Source organism: Phycodurus eques, chromosome 11 (genome assembly GCF_024500275.1).
Source record: "Phycodurus eques isolate BA_2022a chromosome 11, UOR_Pequ_1.1, whole genome shotgun sequence".
Classification (NCBI taxonomy): Eukaryota; Metazoa; Chordata; class Actinopteri; order Syngnathiformes; family Syngnathidae; genus Phycodurus; species Phycodurus eques.
Window position 1 is genome coordinate 20,682,351 of NC_084535.1, and position 25,324 is coordinate 20,707,674.

A 25,324-nucleotide genomic window follows, 5' to 3' on the forward strand; every position below is an offset into this window, starting at 1 on the left:
AACTGAGTGAAAACATCTAAAAATGGATCCGAAGGTAATTTCTGGTGATTTAACAAACCTCCTCTCGTAGTGTTGTTAAGATGTGCAGACTTTCTCTTTTGTCAGAGTCTGTGCCCTGATGCAAAGAGTCGATCCTCTCAAGTAAGCAAGTTAACTTGTCTCTTGTCTCCTGCCTTTCATCCCACTGTTCATCATCGCTTTGTTCCTCTTCATCTGAGTCAGTCAGTGCAGTTATATACCTGTAATAACGAATGTAGAAAACAAATAGTTACAATTTGCTATCACTGTGTGCAATTATTGTGTGTGTAACTAGGATTAGCGCCGTACCAAAAACAGAACATGACAAACATTTTGCACTTGAAAAAGCTAATTAAATATGGTACCCATAATATGGAAATTACTTTTCTGCTGGGAAAGGCAATGGTAGTGCAGTGGTACATCCTGCTGCCTTCCAAGCAGACAGAGCATAAGTCGGACAAAAAAATGGGTGTGTTGCATCCGGAAGGGTATCTGATGTAAAAACTGTGCCGTAATCGCGTTGTTGTGTCTCAAAATATTCTGGGCTTTGTCAGACACACTATGGATTCACTAATAACACATCTACGAATATAATTTTGTAGCAAGTGAGACTTGGGTCCATAGTAGCTCATGTATACCTCCGTTGAAGTAATACACTCCCTTCTAAATGTACTGAAACACTGAGCCCAATTCCTTTAGTTTCACTGTCGAACTAAAACATTTGAGTGTGACATCAAAACACAAATAGAGGTATGAGACAATACTGCAGATCCACAGCTTTTATTTCCTGATATTTACTCAGGATCGTATGTATAACTTAGAAGCATTGTTGTGGCAAGCTAAAGCATTGTAAAAGATAAATTTAAATATAGATTAAAGTGAATGAGACACTTCTCCAGGTTACCCCCTTCAGTTTCCTCTTTCGCAAGTAAAATACATTCTTTATAGGGTTTAACTCTGGAGATAGACTTGGCCAGTCTACAACCTTTTATTTCTTTCCCCTGATGAACTCCTTAGTTTTTTGGCAGTGTGCTTTTGGTCATGATGAACGATGTCCCAATTAATTTGGTGACATTTCTTTAATTTGGTGACATTTCTTAAAATTGGCATTATTGTAGACTTCTGAGTTATTTTTTGCCACCGTTGTCATCTAGCTGTTAATCAATGAAGATTAGTGAGCCGTTCCTAAGAAATCATGAGATTACCTCTGCTGAATTTTAACATATATTTTTGCATGGTAGTGATTAACTTCGCATAGGCTCACCATCTGTGGGAGGGGCCATAGGGGTCAGGTGCAGTGTGAGCTGGGCAGTGGCCAAAGGCAGGGACCTTGGCGATCCGATTCCCGGCTACAGAAGCTGGCTATAGGAATGTGGAATGTCAGCTCTCTGGCAGGGAAGGAGCCCTTGCTGGTGTATGAGGTCGAGAAGTTCCAATTAGATATAGTCGTGCTCGGCTCAACACACAGCTTGGACATTGGTACCAGTCCTCTCGAGAGGGGTTGGACTCTCTTCCACTCTGGAGTTGCCCACGGTGAGAGGCGCTGAGCAGGTGTGGGTATACTTATTGCCTCCCGGCTCAGCGCCTGTATGTTGGGGTTCACCCCGGTGGACGAGAGGGTAGCCTCCCTCCGCCTTCGGGTTGGGGGACGGGTCCTGACTGTTGTTTGTGCCTATGCACCAAACAATGCACAGTTCAGAGTACCCACCCTTTTTTGGAGTCCTTAGAGGGGGTGCTGGAGAGCCCTTCTGCTGGGGACTCCATGTTTTGCTGGGGGACTTCAATGCTCACGTGGGCAATGACAGTGAGACCTGGAAGGGTGTGATTGGGAGGAACAGCCCCCCGATCAGAACATGAGCGGTGTTCTGTTATTGGACTTCTGTGCTCATCACGGATTGTCCACCATGTTCAAGCATTAGGGTGTCCACACGTGCACTTGGCACCAGGACACCCGAGGTCGCAGTTCGATGATCGATTTTGTGGTCGTGTCATCGGACTTGCGGCCGGGTCTGCTGGGAACGTCTGGCAGAATCCCGTCAGAACGAGTTTCAACTTCCACCTCCGACAGAACTTTGCTCATGTTCTAGGGGTGGCGGGGGACATCGAGTCCGAGTGGACCATGTTCTGCACCTCCATTGCTGAGGCGACCGACCGGCGCTATGACCGTAAGGTGGTCGGTGCCTGTCGTGGCGGCAATCCCCGAACCCATTGGTGGACTCCAATGGTGAGGGATGCCGTCATGCTGAAGAATGAGTACTGTTGGGCCTTTTTGGCCTGTGGGACTCCTGAGGCAGTTGATGGGTACCGGCTGGCCAAGCGGAATGAAGCTTTGGTGGTCGCTGAAGCAAAAACTTGGGCATGGGAGGAGTTCGGTGAGGCCATGGAGAAAGACTTCCGGACGGCTTCGAGGAAATTCTGTTCCACCATCCGGTATCTCAGGAGAGGAAGAAGTGCACCATCAACACTGTGTATAGTGGGGATGGGGCACTGCTGACCTCGACTCAGGGTGTTGTGAGACAGTGGGGAGAATACTTCAAAGACCTCCTCAATTCCACCGACACGCCTTCCCATGAGGAAGCAGAGTCTGGGTTTTCTGAGGCGGGCTCTCCTATCTCTGGGTTTGAGGTCACCGAGGTTGTTGAAAAGCTCCTCGCCCGGAGTAAATAAAGGCTCTGGATGTTGTGGGGCTGTCCTGCTTGACACGCCTCTGCTACATCGCGTGGGCATTGGGGACACTGCCTCTGGATTGGCAGACTGGGGTGGTGGGTCCCCTTTTTAACAAGGAGTTCCGGAGAGGGTGTTCCAACTACAGGAGGATCACGCTCCTCAGCCTCCCTGGTAAGGTCTATTCAGGGGTGCTGGAGAGGACTGTCCGTCAGGAAGTCAAATCTCAGATTCAGGCGGAGCAGTATGGTTTTCGTCCTGGCCGTGGAACAGTGAACCAGCTCTACACCTCCCTGGTGAGGTGTTCCGGTCACGTCCCACCGGGAGGAGACCTCGGGGACGACCCACGACATGCTGCAGAGACTACGTCTCTCAGCTGGCTTGGGAACGCAACGAGATGGACGGATGGATCGTAGTGATTCAGAGCAGATCATTTCTTTCTCATAACTTAGCCTTTTCATCACTTTGGTAATTGCCAATCTTCTCTCATCAGGCCATGAAACGTTTTGACGCTTGTCGTCTCTGTACTTTTTCGCAAATTCCAGCCTGCCCTTCTTGCTGATGAGTGGTTTCCATCCTCTACTTTATCCTTGCGTCCTGTGCGTGCAGGGGTTTTATCCGGGTACTCCGGTTTCCTCCCACATTCCTAAAGCATTCATGGTAGGTTATTAAGACTCTAAACTGCACGTAGGTGTAAATGTGAGTGTGAATGTTTTTTTGCTTATGTGTGTCCTGCGATTAGCTGGCGACCAGTTCAGAGTATACCTCGCCTCTCGGCCAGAGTTAACTGGAATAGGGTCCAGGATGCCCGCGGCCCTAGTGAGGATAAGGGATACGGAAAATGGATGGATGGATGGGTTCCTTTAACGGCGCAAAATAAATCTTACTTATAGTGGTAGTAGTAGTGATGTAGCATCTGTAAATTTTTTCCACATTCATGACCCTCACTCCTCCCCTCTGTAGGGTATTGCTGATGTCGTCAACAGTTATATGAGGGTTTTTCTTTTAAAATCTTTCTGTTGTCAATGGCTGTTGTTTTCCTTGGTTTTAAGTATTTTGTTGGTCAATTCCTCACAGAATGTGAAAGAACAATGTGCAATTTCCCATTTGTTTATATATATATATTAGCGAATAAGACATTCTTGATGTTTTACATTTATACCTGAACTCTTTTGTATAAACACAGGGAGGCTTGTTTGTCAGGGTGAGGCACGCAACACTCGCATTAGATGTTTTATAGAAGCCTTTCAACTTCTGTGAGTATGTACTATCACCTTAAGATGAGACCTAGAAAGCAGTAGTAAAGTGTAATTTTATATCAATAGTAGAGCTAGACATGAAAGACAGACAAAAGTAGAAAAAATAAAGTGGTGGTTAAGGGAATATTTTGGGCTGTTGGCCACGGTTCTCGAGTGGCGTGTTGCGGCAGACACAAACATCAATGACCCAACAGATGCCTTGCGCCGCAGGCTCCATCCTGACTCCACCCCGACTCCACCCACGACACACACCTTCCACCCGGTGTGGTGTGATTACAGGCGTTATATGAGGACATTTGAGCTACACAGATGTGCACCATAATTAAATAAGTCAACAACATCAATGGAGGCACAATGCTATGCTAACAAGAACACTAACTGTCTGAAAATATAGCTATTAACCCATGTATCTCAGAAAGAAATACTTTTTAAGTCTGCGAAGTTAGTTAGTTGTAACTAAGGTATTATAAACTGGCAAAGAAAAGCAATTTCTCAACTTTAGCTGCCACTAGGGGATTACATATGCTTGTCTATTGTTGTTGCATATTAAGTAAAACTAAAGGTGGAAATTATAGAAGCTGACATTCCACATTCCTAGAGTGGTAAAAATTAAGCATTTAATTTATTTCATTACATACAATGAGGCGGCAAGGTGGGAGACTGGTTAGAGCGTCTGCCTCACTGTTCTGAGGACCGGGGTTCAATCCCGGCCCCGCCTGTGTGGAGTTTGCATGTTCTCCCCATGCCTGCGTGGGTTTTCTCCGGGCACTCCGGTTTCCTCCCACATCCCAAAAACATGCATGGTAGGTTCATTGAAGACTCTAAATTGCCCATAGGTGTGAATGTGAGTGCGAATGGTTGTTTGTTTGTGTGTGCCCTGTGATTGGCTGGCAACCAATTCAGGGTGTACCCCGCCTCCTGCCCAATGATAGCTGGGATAGGCTCCAGCACCCCCGCGACCCTAGTGAGGAGAAGCGGCTCAGAAAATTGATGGATGCTCATAAAATGAGTGCACCGGTGGTGTAGCGTTACATGCCAGCCAGTGCAGTCTGAGAGAGGCCAGATGAGACGCAGGTCCCTGTCTCATTCCTCCAGCAGCTCATCGCGCATGCCGGGCTGACCGAGGAGCACCTTGTGGCGGCTAGCCAAGCACGACGAACCACTTTCTTCTTGGTTGTTTTTGTTGAGTGAGCTGCGGGCACTTCTTTGTGTAGACACGCAAGGCGGTGGGAGCGGTGACATGAAATGAAGCTTGATTAAAATCATCCAGTCGGAAAAGGGTGCCGTGCCCTCTCTCCTGCCCCAAGTGGAGGAGTTCAAGTATCTTGGGGTCTTGTTCACAAGTGAGGGAAGAATGGAATGGGAAATCGACAGTCAGATCGGTGCAGCGTCTGCAGTGATGCGGACTTTGTATCGATCCGTTGTGGTAAAGGGGGGTCGCGAGCTCTGGGTCGTGACCAAAAGAACAAGATCCTGGATACAAGCAGCCGAAATGAGTTTTCTCCGCAGGGTGTCCGGGCTCTCCCTTAGAGATAGGGTGAGAAGCTCGGTCATCCGGGAGGATCTCAGAGTAGAGCCGCTGCTCCTCAGCATCGAGAGGAGCCAGATGAGGTGGCTGGGGCATCTGATTCGGATGCCTCCCGGACGCCTCCCTGGTGAGGTGTCACGTCCCACCGGGAGGAGACCCCGGGGACGACCCAGGACACGCTGGAGAGACTGCAACCTTCGGCTGGCCTGGGAACGCCTTGGGATCCCCCCGGAAGAGCTGGATGAAGTGGCTGGGGAGAGGGACGTCTGGGCATCCATGCTAAAGCTACTGCCCCCGTGACCCGACTTCGGATAAGCGGTAGATAATGGATGGATGGATAAAATCCTCCTAGCATTTTGACAATTTGGATACCCTGCCTTTAAATTAAGATGCATTATCTGAAAACCAACACACCACTGTCAAGGACATATGACTTTGAGGGGGATTGTCTGTACTTGGACTTTGATTTGACTTTTTATTCCATTATACAAAACACAATGGTGCCATGGCGGCATGATAACCGACTGGTTAGCACATCTGCCTCACAGTTCAAATCCGGCCTCGCCTGTTGTAGAGTTTGTATGTTCTTCCTGTGCCTGCATGGGTTTTCTCCGGGTACTACGGATTCCTCCCACATCCCAAAAACATGCATGGTAGGTTTATTGAAGACTATATTGTCTGTAGGTATGTGTGTATAGATGTATATGTGTGTGTGCGTGTGTGTGTATGTAAATGTAGGTATATATGTCTTGCGATTGGCTGGCGACCACTTCAGGGTGTACCCCGCCTCTCGCCCGAAGATAGCTGGGATAGGCTCCAGTATACCTGCGACCCTAGTGAGCATAAGCAGTGTAGAAAATGGATGGATGGATGGACAATTCTGGCATTTCTACTGGCATTCCACTTTATACATGGAAACACGGTGCACAGTGCTGGATAAACCTCAAACTAAGCTTACTTCAATGCTGTCCAAAGTTGTTGAGAGCTTTTACATTTGTTTATCCACAGGATATGTGCTCATTGGAAGAGCTCGAGCACAGAGAACCCAAGTGTCATGGAGAGCTCTCAATTGAGCTAAACAAATCTCCTTGGTTACTTTGTACAAAAACAAACCTGAGTTACCATGCCTACATCAGCGGGTCTTTGAGCATGCAGCCTAGCTTATTCAGCATGTAGCCACTGACAGGGCCAATGAGACCCTTCCATCAGTAACAATCGTTGACAGATTCGACAGGATCTACTTTCCAACAGATCAGCTGCTGAGCTACATAGCTGATAACGTCTTTGGGTTTTTTCTGACCCTCCACCTAAGGAAACATTGTTGAGCGAAAATAAAACACACTCTGTCACGGGCGTAGAATGACAGTAATTGAGCATGATGCGTGTTTGCTCAATCAATATACTGTTACTTAATTGCAACTTGCATGTGTGTGTAGGCGTTGTAATCCTTTGTTCCTAAAACAGAATGAGGCAAGAGCTAATTTTGAAAGTCATGCATACTTGCTCAAAAGAAAATTGGCAGAATAAAATATTCTTAAACACTGAGTGTGTCAAGTAGAACTGGAATTAGCCACGTTTGGTGATCTGTCTGGTTCATGTGCCGCATGCACAGATTGACACAATTTAACACTCAAAACAGCTTCACTCCTGATTTTCATGGTTACACAAAGCCATTTTTTACTTTGGCAAACTGAGCAGTAAAGGGGGCTAGGGATGAGCAGTGGCTCATTTGCATTTGAGACAGAACTGTTCCCCCAAAACCGGTTGATTTCAACAAGGCTGTAAAAAGTGAATAAAAAGTATGCTGTTCTTTTTTCATTCTGTTGATTCTTGATTCTAGGGGGCTTTTAACCAAAGTGTGTCATAGAGCTATGAGTAAGACACCTGGGAAGTGGGAACTGTTTTAATTTCTGAAAATATAGTCCTCAGCCATCAATACAGTGTGGTGCCCCCCTCTGTCCATTAGGGCAAATAGAAGGTTGTAAAAATGAACACAGTCTGAGATGTATCACACACCAGTTTTGGGGTCTGTGAGCAAGACATCATTGTACTTTTACTTAAGTCAATCCATTATTTCATATATTTGAATATTAACAAAGCAAACATTCCCATGACTGCAGTTAGACAAACTATATAAGCCACTCCATTTGCTCTATTTAAAAGAGACTGCATGTTGATCAGACTTGCCCGTCACTAAAAAAAATACTTTTATGCTTAAATCAACAGTTCTCCAATTACACGAATGCACTGCGAAAAAGGGTGGAAGCTGTAATGTCCTTGAGCTACAGCAGCATGATGTGAATGAATGCAGTGGGTACTGTTCTGAAAGTTTCCACAAAACAAGTTTAAATGAAGCCTTTGACAGCTTGGCACAAAGACAGGTTGACTGATGTATTGCTTTTCTAACATCAAGAGAGGGAGCTAGCACTCAAGACGTTGCGGTAACAAAAAACAAACAAACAAAAAAACCTAAAAAACTAACTAAACAAAAAACTAAAAAAAAGTACTCAAATTGGCCCTGAGAATTACAATATAACTTTACAATAGTTTCAACCACGCTCTGATGTTTGGGTACATTTTTGTTGCGTGAAAGCCATCTAAGCGGAACTGAATGGATAGATAAATTGTGCAACTGGCTCCTTTGTGGGAAAGCAGCATGATCCCTAAAGGGGTCGAACTTCATCCCTTTACTATTCCCACTCACCCCCATGCCCTTGTACTACAAAAATAACAGAGTGCCAGGACAAACTCTTTAATTCAAGGAGGTACAGGGCCGTGAAAAAGTATTGGCCCCCTTCTCAAATTCTTACATTTTTGCATAGTTTTCCTACTTTAAGATCACCAAACAAATGTAAATATCAGACAAATATAACCAAAGTGAACATAAAATGCTGTTTTTAAATGATCTCATTTTTTAAACTCATTTAATGCCAGCCGTTTTTCAGAAATTGGAAGAGCCAGGAGCCAGTCATTTTTGACTGATTTTTGAAGGCCTACAGAAAATCGTGTTCTATAGATATAGAAACATGGAACCCACCAAAAGAAAGATGTCACCCTCTTCTGTCATCAGTCAAAAAAAGTACATTTCTAACTTTTACCATTCTTTAGTAAAAAGCAGTTGAACATAGGTAAGTTTCTTGAAAATAACTGTTTCCAAGAAAATAAACTGAGCCTTTTGTGAAATGCATTTCAAGCAGAACTTTCACTTTGATGCTTTTTTTTTATTTTTTGCTTTTATGATAGCTCAAATATCTAAACATTTTCTGAGTATATAACAACATAAACAACACAGAAAAAGGGTATTTTGATTGCAAAATACCAGTTTGATGATGATGTACAGCTGTGTGTGATTGTGTGCGTGTTTTTCCGTTCCTCAACATTGCAAGAGTTTTTTTTTTTTCCTCACAAATCCTGTAATGAAATAGTTTCCCCAAAATATTTTGAGCTCTTGCACTGTGATCAGTTTCCATGCATTTCTTCTGCTGTGTGGCAGACTGTTGGTTTGTGCTTAAAATAATCCTGAGCAAAGTCGTTTGTTTTTCGTTCAGAATGTGTTGAAGAAGCTCCCTTGTCAGGAACAGCTCCAGGAAGTCTGCTGGCTGGTCAGAGTCCAGGCCCCCGGGAGTTGCCGTGAATGGGACTGTTGTGGGTTCCCAGTCAGCAGAAGACCAGCCATGAACAGCTCCACCACTGCTTGATGCACCTCTTGTAAATGATAAATAAATCAACAATTAGCACAATGACGCATATTATTGCTGCAGTGTGAAGTGGAAAAACCTACTTTTTTCACCTTTCTTGCCAACAGGTGTAGGAGTGCATCTGTTGCTGGTTGCACCAACTGCAATTTATAGAAATATGTACAATTACCACAAAATATTTGTTGTTGCAACAGCGCAATGAGGAAAGGTAAAAAAATCTACATTACACACATCACATTGTCTGAAAATTTTATTTGTGTGCACTACCATCTATAAATAAAAGAACAACAATAAAAAATATATGTATCCAGTTCATCTAGCTATCAATGCGCCACGTTTTTGTCTCAAAGATGCATGATTTGCAAACGTGCAGTATCGTAGGACAAACTGTCGCACTTATTTGTGCATGTTACATGATAAAAATGGTAACCGTAGTAACTGCTCAGGCTATGGAGGTTAGTTTTGAAGTTAGCAAGTTCTTACCTCTTCTGTGACTTTCTGGGGGCTCACGTGGACGCCCTGCTGCTACCAGATGATAACCCTGATAAGGCCCATTGTAATCCGAGTCCGAATCTCCATCGGCAGTGGACCGATCGCGATCTTTGGCCTTCGAATGCTCGACGCGACCAGCGTTACACTGTGTTCGTTGTCGTAGCGTCATCCCTTTCTTTCCCCTTTTTTGGGAAAAGGATGACATCGTCATTCTTTTTGGCATAAGTAAAACTCTGTTTTAGAGGAAACTGTCTGTATGTATCCATGGTTTTTCCGCTCTAACTGTGGCTCACTGTGTCTCTGTCTTGCAACCACGCCCCTACAACGCTCCACCACGTCACATGGGTCCTCACCGGATAAGGTTTCCTTTGACGTGCTGACAAAGCTCTGATTAAAACTACTGCTGCCTTCTGGTGTCAATTTATCATACCAAAATCCTTCCCAAGCCTTAGATACGTATTGTGGAGCTGCGCCAAACCGTCTTTTACAATTTTATTTAAAAAATAAAATAAAAATACATTTCAAAAAAATAAATAAATAAAATCACTGAAGCGTATTAATACGTCTTTGGCATTAAATGGATGAGTTTATGAAAACTTATTAATACGTATTTGGTTCTAAATGAGTTATGGAAAAAAAATTATAATTAGCCCTGTGTGAAAAATAATTACTCCCCTTATTAAATCATGAATTAATTGTGGCTAATCGCAATTTTTGGTGAATTTTCCACTGATCACACCCAGACCTGTTCAATCAAGAAATCACTTAAACAGAATCTGTCCCAACAAAATCCATCCAGCCATCAATTTTCTGTACCGCTTCTCCTCACTAGGGTAGTCTATCCCATCTATCTTCGGGCAAGAAGCAGGGTACACCCTCAACTGGTCGCCACCCAATTGCAGGGCACATATAAACAAACAACCATTTGCACTCACATTCACACCTACGGGCAATTTAGAGTCTTCAATCAACCTACCATGCATGTTTTTGGGATGTGGGAGGAAGCCGGAGTGCCCAGAGAAAACCCATGCAGGCACAGGGAGAACATGCAAACTCCACACAGGCGAGGCCGGGATTTGAACCCCGGTCCTCAGAACTGTGCGGCAGATGTGCTAATCAGTCAGTCGTCCACTGTTTCGCCCCCAACAAAATCAAGTCGGACAAAAAAAGATCTACAAAAAACCTGCAATAAAATGACACGATCCAAAGAAATTCCAGTACAGTCGAGAAATAAAGTAATTGGCATCTATCAGTCTGGAAAGGTTTACAAAAGCCAATTCAAAAGCTTTAGGATTCCATCGAACCATAGGGAGACCCATTGTCATCACATGGAGTAAACATGCAAAAGTGGTGAACCTTCGCACGAGCGGCCGGCCAACAAAGATTACGCCAAGAGAACAGCAATGACTCATCCAGGAGGCCACAAAGGAACACAGGACAACATCTAAAGAGCTTGCAGGCCTCCATTGCCTCAGTTAAGGTCAGAGTTCATGACAAAACAATAAGGAAGAGACTGGGCAAACATTGCATCCATGGCAGTGGTCCAAGGACAAAACCACTGCTGACCAAAAAGAACATAAAGGCTTGGCTTTCTTTTGCCCAAAAAAAAACAAAAAAACAACACATCTCAATGATTACCAAGACCTTTGGTAAAATATTATATGGACTGATGTGATGAAAGTTAAGCTTTTAGGAAGGCGTGTGTCTCGTTACATCGAGCATAAATGTAGCACAGCATTTCAGAAAAAGAACATCATACCAACAGTTAAACATGGTGGTGGGAGTGTGATGGTCTTGGGCTGCTTTGGTCCTTCAGGACCTGGACAACTTGCTGTGATTGATGGAACTGTAATTCTGCTATTTAACCGAAAATCCTGAAGGAGAATGTTCAGCCATCAGTTTGTGACCTCAAGCTCAAGCGCACTTCTGCAGCAGGATAACAATCGAAAACAGACCAGCAAGTCAACGTCTGAAAACTGTGTAAAAAAAAAAAAAAAAAACCCAAAAAAAAACAAAACAAAACAAAAACAATTAAGGTTTTCGAGTGGCTAATCAAAGTCCAGACTTTAATCCGACTGAAATGCAGTAGCATGACCTTAAAAGGCCATTCATGCTCGAAAACCCTCCATTTTTGCTGAATTCTAGCAATTCTGCAAGGAAGAGTTGGCCAAAATAACTCCACAGAGATGTGAAAGACTCATTTCCAGTTATAGAAAACACTTGATTTTAGTTGTTGCTGCTGAGGTTGGCCCAACCAGTTATTAGGTTTAGGGTCACTTTTTTTTTCCTTAATAAATAAAATCGCCATTTAAAAACAGCATTTTAAGTTCACTTGGGTAATATTTGTCTGATATTTACATTTGTTTGAGGGGCTTAAACAAAGTGGGGAAACTGCAAAATAAATAAGAATTTAAGAAGGGGGGCAATACTTTTTCACGGCACTATATGTGTGTGATGTGATTTGTTTTAAAATCTCATAACCTGGGCATTTGATGCGGTTAAAACCCATCACTCAAAACCTGTGTGTAACATGGCAACTAGAGAGAGATCTGATATCTTCTCTCAGACCACAAAGGAGGGTGAAACATCAGGAGAGAAGACTGACCCAAATATTTTTCCAAAAATGTCATTGAATAGGTGTTTTAACTGTTTGCTAGTAAGTTTACAGTCACTTAATAGTGATCAAAAAGGCAATATTATCTTGATTGGAAAGTGACCTACTGAACTGGATTTTCAATTTCGCTGTGTTGTTTTAGTACAAATGTATTGCAAGATGACAGACAAATCATAGTGTGAGCATTAGGACAGTAACGGGTGGGGAGGACCAGTACAACTTTGATTTAAGATTCAGTGACACCTATGTTGTGATGTCTTGGCACTGCTTTATGCTAGTTCAGCAACAACGCAGGACAGTTCAATTCAGGTTAAGTACTCGCAGAAACATCCCCTCGCATAAAAAATGTCTGCCCGACTGCAAAAGACAAAACCTTGACTCAATCGCCACCATTCAAGCGGTGAGGTGTGTTTTTAGAAGAATATATTCAAATGGTGGTCTGTTAAAATAGAAACATCTGTTATTTATGTTACAGACACTGGCATAAGTTCAAGGCATTTGACTGTTGATAAAGGTCAACTGGGCATGTGGTCCTTCATTAGGCTGCTGTTTACACAAGAATCTGAAACAAATACACCTGACTAAGTTATACCACACAACCCAGAAGTGGGCATACGAGATTTGTTCTACATAATTATTAACTCATTCAATGCCAGCCTTCCCAGTTAACGTGGATATTAGACTTCTAAGGCCGTCAATGGCAGTGAATGTGTTAACAAAAAACCTGCTGTTGGCCATCTAGGACAGTAATATGATTCTGATATTGGTTCAGAGCTGGTTGTTTTCAGAGAGTTGAAATAAAGATACTGAGGAGAGAGAGTTTACAGTTTACCAATGTCTTTGTTATCAGCCATTAGACCAGAGTGTGCTCAGCGCACAGGCTTGCCATATCCAACTTTGTAAAAAATGGAGTGTGCAGGAATTTGTGTGTCAGGATGACATTGAGGAAAGCACTTATATCTACCATGAGACCTGTTAAACTTGAATTATGTAATACATCATCTGAAATTGAAGAAAGCTGCTGTGGAGTGTTGGTCGGCCTCCGATTTGATAGAATTATGCATCTTTTAGAATGAATAGTTTATTTTTGGTTATTCTTACAATAAATCACAACAAAGGTTGTGTGAATGCACAAAAATGGGACATCATACCACAGACACTCACCCGATCACACAACTCCACAAAAATCCGACCCAAAATAAGAATAAACTGAAGCACAATGATTATTATTGCCTATCCTTTACAGTTCTTAACACAAAAAAAAACAGTGTCTACAGGCAAAAGAAGAAAATCTATTTTCATACAAGAAACAAGGACTTACTCTGATTTAGAACCCTGATTTTACTTTGTAAGGGCTTTTTAAATCTCTCTTTAGAGCAACATAATTTCAGATCATTACTAAGGCTATTCCATAATTTACCATTATTTCTTGTGTATAATACACCCCCCCCCCCCAAAAAAAATCTTCAAAAGTCAATAGTGCATATTATACATCGGAATGGCAAAAGTTAGAAAATTCATTCACAGTGAAATGTTTAAGTATTTATGCTCTGATGCATCCTAGCCTTTAGTTTTGAAACTGCAGCTTTGTGGAGGTTGTTGTTCAGTCATCAGTTGTATTAAAAAAACAACAACAATATTTCACAGATTCTACCTGGGGATGTAGACTTATGAGTACAATTGTACATATATGCAGTCATTTATACCCGTCATATTGGAATGAAAGTGTAGGCTACACCTTTTTCATAACCTCTAGGTGGCGGTGGTGTATTAGAAAGTGCACACCTCTCTCATAACGTCTAGGTGATGGTGGCATACTGGAATTAAAGTGTAAAGCTTTACTGTACAAATATCATTTATATAAAGTATGAATCATTCAGGACCTAATATCAAGCCTTGTGGTACATCACGTTACACTTCTACGATGTGACTTTGTATTATTAATTTTCACATTGTAACCTGTTATTTAAATAACTTTTCAGCCAATGTTGAGTGGCATCTCTTATTCCATAATATTCAATTGGTTTTGTAAAAGTAAGGAATGGTGAATTATATTACACGTGTTAGGTAAATCAATAAATGCAACTATAGTATGTTGTTTCTTATCAATTGCTGTTGCAATATGCATCCATACATTTTCTGTACCGTTTATCCTCACTAGGGTCGCAGGTGTCCTGGAGCCTATCCCAGCTATCTTCGGGCGAGAGGCGGGGTACAGCCTGAACTGGTCGCCAGCCAATCGCAGGGCACATATAAACAAACAACCATTTGCACTCACATTCACACCTACGGGCAATTTAGAGTCTTCAATCAACCTACCATGCATGTTTTTTAGATGTGGGAGGAAACCGGAATACCCGGAGAAAACCCACGCAGGCACGGGGAGAACATGCAAACTTCAAACTGGGATTTGAACCCGGTCCTCAGAACTGTGAGGCAGATGTGTTAATCAGTCGTTCACCATGTCGCCTTGTTGCAATATTATCCACAAAATCCATCACTGCACACCAATAATGGAAATGAATCTCTTCCAAGGTTGAAATGTTTCCATCATAAAAACATTTAACTGTAAATGCAATGATTAAGTTTAATGTTGATATATTTACCCAGACACACGGAAATACAGAGATGAAAGGAGTTTTGTCATCAGTGATATCGCATGACTCCTTCTTGTGACTGGTCCTAAGTCAGGACTGGTCCACCTCATCATCGTTTTAAATATACACAGCAAATTGATGAATACTTTTGAAATCAGAAGTCAAGGATAATAGTTTGTTCAACTATTGTTCAACTTACTGTAAAAAATGCTTGCAATATCTTAACATTATTATTTATTACATATGAAAATTTGAAATTGTGGTACAGATTTTAGCAAGAATCAGGGAAGTTGACATAATTGATTTGCTTTTATGGGCCACATAAAAACTAAAGTCCTTTAGTTCGAAACCTGCGCCTGCATTCAGAAGCTCCAAAGTTGCATCTACAACAGACAATGTGACACAATAATTTGTGTTTATGGCATTTTAAAAATGTTTACACGAGCAGAAAAGTTCTCCCCATCACCTCCTATTTTGACAGTTACAAGAACTAAAAAACAGGTTGAGGGGAAAAAATAAATCTGTTTGAGAAAGAAAAAAGAATTAAAGTTAAGAATTGTGAAATGTGGTTGACTGTTAGATTTAGATGCGAACAGGGACAGAAGACAAAAACTATGTGTAGGGCAAGTTACTTATAACGGTGTATCGCCTGTAGTCTGGGGGAGTTGGCCTGGGCGAGGATGTCAGGTTGTGGTCGCGAGCTGGGTTCCATAGTGGCCTCCAGAAATCAATCACCCTAAGACAAAGATCAAGGAGAGTGCAATTTGGAAGAAAACCAACAACACAACCGCCTCCTGCGACTTATAGCACGGCCCTCGCCACGCAGAACTTCTGCGCGCCCCCCGACCACCTTCTTCTCACACAGCCTGCTGCTGTGTCACTATAAGAGCAACCGCCTACCTCCCACGCCGCCAGGCCTTGTGGGATGCACTCAATGACAGCCTCATGGAAAGCAAAGCACCGCTGAACCAGATTTGAGGAGGCTGAGGCCGGATACTGGACAAGGAAGGGGACGCGGAGGGTGCAGAAGATGCTTTAATTGTGGAAAAAAGGGATATTGGATGGACAATGGATCAGAGACTGTCCGAAGAAGATAAATAAAAGGGCAAGACTTTAGCACCCATGGTAGCAATCGATGGTGGGGGGACCCAGTTCGCCCGATCTAGGGCTGACTCCTGGCGGCCCCGAAGACAAAGTGGCACTTGACTGGTGATATACAGACACGCATATTGCATTCAACATTGCTGTTTCTTTTTGTTATGTTTTGCAATGAAGACGCATTTGGCACTGACAACACTGCTTTAAGCTTTTGTTTCTGCTTTATTTAATTTACAGTCACCACCAGACATTCATTTAAACACTTGTAGTATTCAGACCCCTTAAATTTTTCACTCTTTTTTATATTGCAGCCATTTGCTAAAATCATATAAGTTCATATTTTTCCTTCATTAATGTACACACAGCACCCCATATTGACAGAAAAAACAGAACTGAATTTTTGCAGATTTATTAAAAATGAAAAACTGAACTATCACACAGCCATAAGTATTCAGACCCTTTGCTGTGACACTCATACATTTAACTCGGGTGCTGCTCATTGCTTCTGATCATCCTTGAGATGGTTTTACACCTTCATTGGAGTCCAGCTGTGTTTGATTATACTGATTGGACTTGATTATGAAAGCCACACACCTGTCTGTATAAGATTTTACAGCTCACAGTGCATGTCAAAGCAAATGAGAATTGTGAGGTCAAAGGAACTGCCTGAAGAGCTCAGAGACAGAATTGTGGCAAGGCACAGATCTGGCCAAGATTACCAAAACATTTCTGCTGCACTTAAGGTTCCTAAGAGCACAGACGTCTTCCATATTCCTTAAGTGGAAGGCGTTTGGGAAGATCAGAACCCTTCCTAGAGCTGGTCGTCCGGCCAAACTGAGGAATTGGGGGATAAGAGCATTGGTGAGAGAGGTAAAGAAGAACCCAAAGATCACTGTGGCTAAGCTCCAGAGATGCAGTCGGGAGATGGGAGAAAGTTCTAGAAAGTCAACCATCACTGCAGCCCTCCACCAGTCGGGTCTTCATGGCAGAGTGGCTCGACGGAAGCATCTCCTCAGTGCAAGACACATGAAAGCCCGCATGGAGTTTGCTAAAAAAAAAAACACCTGAACGACTCCAAGATGGTGAGAAATAAGATTCTCTTGTCCGATGAGACCAAGATAGAAATTGTTGGCCTTAATATTAAAATATATCCCTTTGAGTTCATAAGATGTCTTCCCATCCCCCTCTGTAGACTTTTGTAGACTTCAGAATTCATTCTGCTGCTATCATCATGAGTTACCTCATCAATAAAGACTCGTGAGCCCATTCCAGAAGCAGGCATGCAAGCCCAAGCCATGGCATTACCTCAACCATGCTTCACAAATGAGCATGTGTGTTTTGGATCACAAGCAGATCCTTTCTTTCCCATACTTTGGTCTTTCCATCACTTTGGTAGAGGTTAATCTTGGTTCCATCAGTCCATAAAACTTTGTTCCAAAACCTTTGTGGCTCTTCTTTGTACTTACTGTACTTACGTTCAAAATCCAGTGGTTTGCCTCTTGTGGTATGGCCTGTAGATATTCCTCCTCTCAAACTCTTCTTCGAACAGTGGATTGTGATACCTTCCCCCCTGCCCTGTGGAGTTTGGCAGTGATGTCACTGACTGTTGTCTTTGGGTGTTTCTTCACAGCTCTGACAATGTTTCTGTCAGTAACTGCTGTTGATACCCTTGGCCGACCTGTTTGATGTCTGTTTCTCAGCACACCAGTAGTTTCTTTCTTTTTCAGCGGATTCCAAATTGTTGTATTGGTTATGCACAATATTTGTGTAACACCTCTGATGGGGTTTCCCCTCTTCTCTTAGCTTCAAAACTGTTTGCTTTACTCCCATAGACAGGTCTCTGGTCTTCATGTTTGCTTAACAGCAAATGCAGTTTTCACAGGTGAAACCCAACACCAAACAAGCACTAATGTCTAATGTTTAAGCAATCAATCTAAACGAGCAACTAGAAGCACCCATCAGTCACATGTTCCAATAATTTTGCTCACTTGAAAAGTGGGTGGGTTCAAACAAAAGGTGCTCTTTCCTGAGTTGTTTAACACATCTTGACGTAAATACCATGAAATAAAAGCTGGAACTCTGACCTTTTGTCTCATATTCATCTTTTGATCTGAAACACAAATGTCTTCAGTACACAACAAAAACAAATGAATTGACCTTTCCTTTCCAATACTTTTGGAGGGGACTGTACATCACAGACTTTGTTTCTTTCTTCATTTTTGTTCTCAAAAATCACTAGCTCAAAGCTAACACACAATGAATGAAAACACCATTGACGAGCTAACGAACATTTGCATTGAAAGCGCATCACTTATCTCTCAAAAATAAAAGAAAAAATTAAAAAATAATGAATATTGGTACACAAATTCTGTTTAACTACATACAAATTACATACAAACAGGAAATATAACAATAGTGCACAGAGTAACAGCGATCGTCAATAAAACTAAACTATACCCCAGTTGCATCAAGAAGTTGCCACACGTGGAGAAAGCAAATGGTTTTCGCACCATATCCATCCATCCATTTTCTGTACCGCTTATCCTCACTAGGGTCGCGGGCATGCTGTAGCCTATCCCAGCTATCTTTGGGTGAGAGGCGGGGAACTGGTTGCCAGGCAATCGTAGGGCACACATAAACAACCAACCATTCGCACTCACATTCACCTCTACGGGCAATTTAGAGTCTTCAATCGACCTACCATGCATGTTTTTGGGATGCGGGAGGAAACCGGAGTACCCGGAGAAAACCCACGCAGGCACAGGGAGAACATGCAAACTCCACACAGGTGAGGCCGGATTTGAACCCAGGCTTTACTATTTATTGAGTATATTGACTATTGAGTGCAGTTCCCACCATCCGTAAGGAAAATAGCTCACAATACTACCAAAAAGTGAATTAAAAATATTACTGTATGCCCTTCCAGCCTCAAAGTAAAAACTACTTTTTTCTTACATTATTCTGCAAACACAGTCATGAAAATAATTTCATTTGTAATAAACATTTTATACTAACAAATTACCTTGTATTATGTTATATTTTATATTGCTATTAATAATAACAATGCATTACACTTACATAGCACTCTTCTAGGTACTCAAAGACGCTTTACAATTGTACGCATTATTTATTCACTCCACAGTCATACCTGCTTGTGGTGAGCTACTTGTGTAGCAAGAGCTGCCCTGCAGGGTGCAGTCTGACGGAAGCGTGGCTGCGATTCTCCACCTACGGCCCCTCCGAGCACCAGCAAACATCCCACCAAATTCATTCATGGGCAATGTGGGTTAAGTGTCTTGCCTTGGGGACACGACGACGACATGCACTTGGGTGGGGATACGAACCGGTGACCGTACGGTTGCAGGGCATACTCTTTCCCTCTAAGTCACACCGCCCACGTATTTACTCTGATAGTGTCGAAGAGATGTATAAAAGCCTCTGTCAGCATGGACAAGCAGCAAAAGTAGCTGCCTAGCATCATTTTCCTCAAGAAAATTGCGTCAAAACATATAGCGCCTCCTAGTGCCTGAGAAGGAAGGAGATGTAACTTCTCTGGTTTGCAGTCATTATCTTCATCATCATGTACCGCCAATTCGTCATCATTGATCACAACATAATTTTAAACTTCTCTTTACAGCAATTTTAACAAATTTGAAAGAATTGTAGGCAAGTACATATGCTTTATTATACGTGCTTAGCTGAAAGACGTTTATATTTAAGAGTTCAGCAATGTGGTAGGATGTTTGCAAGAGTTTGAAATGAAAAAGTGTTTTGGTATCATAGTTTGTTGTATATGTATGGTTTAAACTCTTAATATAGACAATTAAAAACATGTTAGGGGGGTGTCAATTACTTGCATATTTTCACTATCATATTACTATAGGGCGCAATCCGGATACCCATTCGCAGGGTATTACTGGAATTATCTTCTATTACTGCTAAAACGTGTACTATACTGTGTACTATATGGGCAAAAGTATAAGGGCACACCAATAATAAGGCTTCTTGGACAATTCTATGCTTTAAGCTTTGCACAAAATTAACATGGGGTTAAGGATCATGTCCCAATATGTTAATACTCACCCTCCCTCACTCTCCGCTTCTTCAGAGCTTCGCCCCCCTGGTATGGCCCCAGCGATGCTGCCTCCAGCCCTTTTCCTCCGTGTTGGTGTGGTCCTATGGAGAGAAGCAGCTCGATGTGCCTCTGTCCTATCACCTCCCGCAAGCTCTTCGCCAACTTGACCATGCCGCATCGGCAAGGCATTCTTCAATGCTTTCATCTCATCCTTCAGCTCTGACACACATTGAAGTAGCGCCTCAAGGCGGTCCAACACCTCAATCTGGTCCCCAGGTAGACCGGGACTATTCATTAACGTCATGCCCAGTGTAGGTTCGTTATTAGTGCAGAGGTAACGCGCTGGCAATGAGGCTCTCCGTCTCATCTTATAGCCCTGGTAACATGCCACAGCCAAGCCAATGCCAGCCACTCCAGCCAATGCGCCCAGAATCAGGACTTTGCTGTTTGTTTGGGCCATCCTTGAAGGCCTGCACAGACAGGAAATCTTCAGGTTATTTGTGTGTGGGTTGGGGTGAACTGACATCAAATCAATGAATGGCAAGTTTAATTGTTGTAATGTGGATCGAAATCCATGTGCAACCACCTTAGTTAGCCCCACACATCTGGTAAAAACATTATAAACTGCAATACAACTGCAGCATTTGAAATTAACAGTGGCCAAATACAGTAGATATAGAAAGTGGAAAGCCATGCATGTACATATATATACATATATATGCAAATATGAGGTTTTTCAGATTCATCATAAATTGCTTTTCTTTTTAATTATATAACCACCTATAACAGCTCAAACAGAAAACAAATACAGTATATTAGAGGTAAAAGAACACTAATCAGCATGCGCACCATACATTTAATATTTTGTTGAAGAACCTGGAATCAATCAATAATTCAACATTTTGATAAAAACAGAAACAAAGCTAGTGTGGTTATCATTATCATTGCAAGTTTGGATGCCAAGAGCAGAACCTAAACTGGTGACATAGTAAAGTTTCAGGGGTAGATCAATGTTGAACGTCTAACCTCTCTTGGCAGACACATCTAAGTATTACGGCTGTAACAGTAAAACATCACAAATGAAGTAAATCCAAATAGGTCAATAAGTCACTAGCAAAGGAGAAGGCGCACGACACACACTTGCAGCATAATATCAGCGTTACGAATGAAACTCTGAATCCAAACACTGACCACTCAAGGGAGCACGTACCAGCAGACAGCAGTTCGACGAAGCCTGAACAAACCGCCTGTCTGTCTGCGACAGTATTATAGCTTTGTAGTAAAAAAAAGAAAAAGAAAAATACACTCTTGTTATTTACCTACAGTTGCAATGAGTCGTGTTGCTGTTAGCTTCGTTCCCAGTCAACGACCTAAACGAAGTTGCTGGCCGAGGTTATACAATAATACTGTACCGCTGTGTTGAACACGAAGCATGATTACAATTCGATTTCAATACATAGCGCCTGATTTCAAATGCACAACAAATGTCGACGTTATTGTGGAACTTATTGTTGCTGAAGATTAAAGAGAAGCCTGGCTGGAGGCGGTTCTAACAGCTCTCTAGTGTATCGAGCAAAACAGTCCGTGCGGTTTCAACGGCAGTAATGCAGAGTTCCGCCTTCCCAACAGTTTTTCTTTTTTTTTTGGGGGGGGGGGGGGGGGGGGGGGTTTGTTTTGTTTTGTTTGTTTTTGGGAGGAATTGTTCAAGTCAGAAATCCCATTTCATTAAATTTATTAATGAAATTATTTATTTGTCATCCGTTGATGGAGAGCCTTTGAATTGTCTTAGTTTGTTGTGATCCCGTAACAGAAGAATCTGTCCGAAATTCACAGCAGGAGATGTGAGGATATAACCATTAAGTACAAAGCCAACTATCAAGACCAACAACACAGCTTGCAGATGAAATTATCACTATTACTCATTTCAGTTTAAATACATTTTATTTTTTTTACCATTTTATGCTTCTGGCTGCATGTACTTTTAAGAGTTATTGACAATCTTCAAATATTAACATCATGAATTTGAGGTTGATTAATCGATAGCATAAAACACTGGAACTTACCTCCGGAATTTGCTCCTCGCACTTTCTCTTCAGAGACTGTTCTGACTAAAAACTCATCACATCAACCTTGGACCTGTGGTCAGTGCTATCCTCAATGAGGTTTATTTAAGAGTTATAAATAGCTTCCATGGCACAGAGGGCTTGGCGGAAAATAAATTTTCCTGTTTAGGAGCTTTTTCATCAAAAACAAAAAGCACACAAGATGTGTAACTTTACAAGGTAAAAGGTTATACTGTACACTGTATATTTTGGGTGCCAAAAGCACTTAATGATTTAAATATAAATGTTTGAGATGACAATACTGATTGCAATGTAGCATGAAGTTACTTTATGTCATAATGATGTACTCTATGTGCCGTTTCTCCCATGCACTTTGAACACTGTCTTGTTCCTTTGCCCACAACTTGCATTCTGCCAACAGGGAACAATGGGCCTACACTTTTTCCACTTAAACCAAAGCCGCTAAGATGATTTACTATAATTTCGCATGTGTCCCAATGAAAATAAATCGTAACTGATTTGAAGTTTTTATTATGTAATTATAATCACTTGTAAGCAACTGGCTGGTGGTGAATGTTATAATTTCTTGGGTTTTTTATCTATCCTAGTACATATATATATATATATATATATATATAGAGAGAGAGAGAGAGAGAGAGAGAGAGAGAGAGAGAAGCAGTGTACAGATATCGACTAGTCTAATGTATTAGAATCAGTCTTCTAAACGTAAGATTTAAACTGGTGCCAAATACTTGCTATGACGTAACTTGACCAACAGGGGGCACCAAAATTACACATTTTGAACTCTTCCTGCTTATACAGCCTGTTCACAAGTATAGCCTTCAAGAAATCTTGTGTCAAGGGCTCTGCTTATATACGAAATAAGATGCAGTGTCAAGATTTTGAACAAGCACACAACAACCAATTGTGGTTATGAGTGGAATATGCCAAAGATGTAGGTCATACACTCCTGACTCACCCACCTGTGATTTATGTCCACAGCTCCATTCACAAGTGGGCCCATATGTGTCTTTGCCTGCAAAGGTGAGGAAAGACTTAATCGCATCTGTTTGGGCACTTTCATCATGTCTCGCTTGTCTCAAGTAGACCAAAACATAATCATATGCAACAACCAAACATCCATGATAACTCTGTCCCAAAGACATACTGTATTTCTGCATAATAACTCAAGCCTAGCTTCTATTGCAGAGAGTTCAGAAGGAAGGTGTCATGAATACTCATCAAAACCAATAATATCTGTTTCATATATAGGTCATTTCATAAATTACTCCTAGTGACTTAATAGTAATTTATATAATAATAAAGGAGTTTTTTTGCTCCTGATTTAAAAATGGAATTCTTAGTGTTTTAGTGGTTAGTTGTATAATTCAAATTGAAAGTGATTTAGAAAACTACGCACTATTTTTGTGCCTTGTGTCTGCAATCATTGTAAATTCCAAGGCATCACCAAACTATGAACGAACCAATAAATGTGAGATAATATAGGCACAGTGGTCTCAGTATGAATAGCAGGTCTGATCCCCAAGATGCTTGCTATAACATGATTTTAAAAAAGTATAACTCATACTGCTAGGAATATTAGAACAATAATTTGTTACTTCCTAGTGTGCTATAATAACAATAAATAAATTATATCTGACGGCACTCGTTAGTACATCTGCCTCACAGTTCTGAGAACCTGGGTTCAAACCCGGCGTCACCTGTGTGGAGTTTGCCTGTTCTCCCTGTGCCTGCGTAGGTTTGCTCCGGATACTCCGGTTTCCTCCCACATTCCAAAAACATGAATGGTAGGTTAATTGAAGACTAAATTGCCCATAGGTGTGAATGTGAGTGTGCATGGGTGTTTGTTTGTACAGTATTTGCTCTGCGATTGGCTGACGACCAATTCAGGGTGTACCCCGCCTCTCGCCCAAAGATAGCTGGGATAGGTTCCAGCACGCTCGCGACCCTCGTGAGGATAAGCGGTACAGAAAATGGATGGATGGAAATAAATTATATTCTCAGTTGGACATTTGGACAAGACCAAAATTATATCAGTATTTAAAACATCTTAAAAAAGGGGGGGGGGGGGTGGAGGTAAAAGTGGGTCATCATTGTGGAAACATTTCAGCCAGTGGAAAGACAACAACACTGTTGAACCAAACAAAACATGAGAGGTCAGTTCTGTTGGCCCATACGTTAGTCAAATTGCAGTGATCAAACAGTTAAAGGTCCCATATTTTCCCAAACCAACTTTTTCTGGTATTTGGGATGTTATATTGGCTCTTGGGTGCCTCAGTAAACATGTGAAATATGAATTAAAATCATCCACTCATTTCTGAGTCACAGACATTTTTCTGCCGAGAGGCCTGAAATCAGGTAATTTGAATTTCTCGCACTTATCTACGTCACTAGTGAAGATCTCCACCTACCTCTCCGCCCCGAGCCAGGGCTGTCAACACAACACGCGTGCTCTCACAAGTAGTGAGGTTTGGGTCTTCTACACAGAGGCAACCAATCAGAGGAAAGGGGGCTTAGCCAAACATGGACAAAGCGGATACAAAACTCCGTCAAACAAAAGTACCTGTCAGAGGGGAATTTTGTAGACACTAGTATGACAAAACCATCCATCCGTCCATTTTCCGTATCGCTTATCCTCACTAGGTTCGCGGGCGTGCTGCAGCCTATCCCAGCTGACTCTGGGCCTGCTACTTGGAGAAAACCCATGCAGGTACAGGGAGAACATGCAAACTCCACACAGGCGAGGCTGGATTTGAACCCGGGACCTCAGAACTGTGAGTCAACAATCTGCACACTTGTTGATAAGTTAAATTTGTGGCTTGGTGATTCAGTCTTACAATTACAGTACAGGACAGAATACTGATGTGTGACACTTTCCGAGCAGTATAAACATTTTTCAAATATTTTTTTACTCTTTTAAAAGGTACTGTAATTATGTTTGAACAATGTATTTGGATAACCTGCATAACATGTATTATCCCAAAAATTAATAGTATTCGGTTGCTAGTCAGAATACTAGCATTATGCTACTAACGTGTTGCTATTAAAAAATAAAAATATTTTTTTTTAAAAAAAAAACCTTAGCTAGCTACTGATTGCAGTGTTTGTACAGACCTCCTACAAGGGGCTGGCAACCAGTCAAGCGTAACGCATGCCTAATGAGGACAAGTGGTATAAAAAATGGATGAATGAATTGA

The 25,324-nt window shown here is 42.0% G+C and overlaps 1 protein-coding gene and 1 long non-coding RNA gene across 5 annotated transcripts in view; both read right to left on the minus strand.

Annotated features, from left to right (window-relative positions):
• Nucleotides 1–22,159, minus strand: part of LOC133409499 (regulator of microtubule dynamics protein 2) — a 40,706-nt gene extending 18,547 nt beyond the window's left edge. The window contains exons 1-3 of one of the 4 annotated variants that reach the window (XM_061689590.1): nucleotides 22,107–22,159; nucleotides 20,052–20,513; nucleotides 59–239 (exon numbers count right to left, since the gene is read on the minus strand). In XM_061689590.1, the coding sequence (XP_061545574.1) occupies nucleotides 59–239; nucleotides 20,052–20,503 (633 nt within the window). In that variant the 5' untranslated portion in view covers nucleotides 20,504–20,513; nucleotides 22,107–22,159. Of the gene's footprint in view, nucleotides 1–58; nucleotides 240–20,051; nucleotides 20,514–21,253; nucleotides 21,599–22,106 lie in introns of those variants that run through there. The other 3 variants (XM_061689589.1, XM_061689588.1, XM_061689587.1) reach the window with 3 other exon arrangements.
• LOC133409500 (uncharacterized) lies at nucleotides 8,169–11,236 on the minus strand. The gene is made up of 3 exons (XR_009769414.1): nucleotides 9,651–11,236; nucleotides 9,251–9,307; nucleotides 8,169–9,174 (listed from the first exon to the last, which is right to left on the minus strand). It is a non-coding gene; the product is annotated as an uncharacterized LOC133409500 (long non-coding RNA).
• Nucleotides 22,160–25,324: the final 3,165 nt, after the last annotated feature.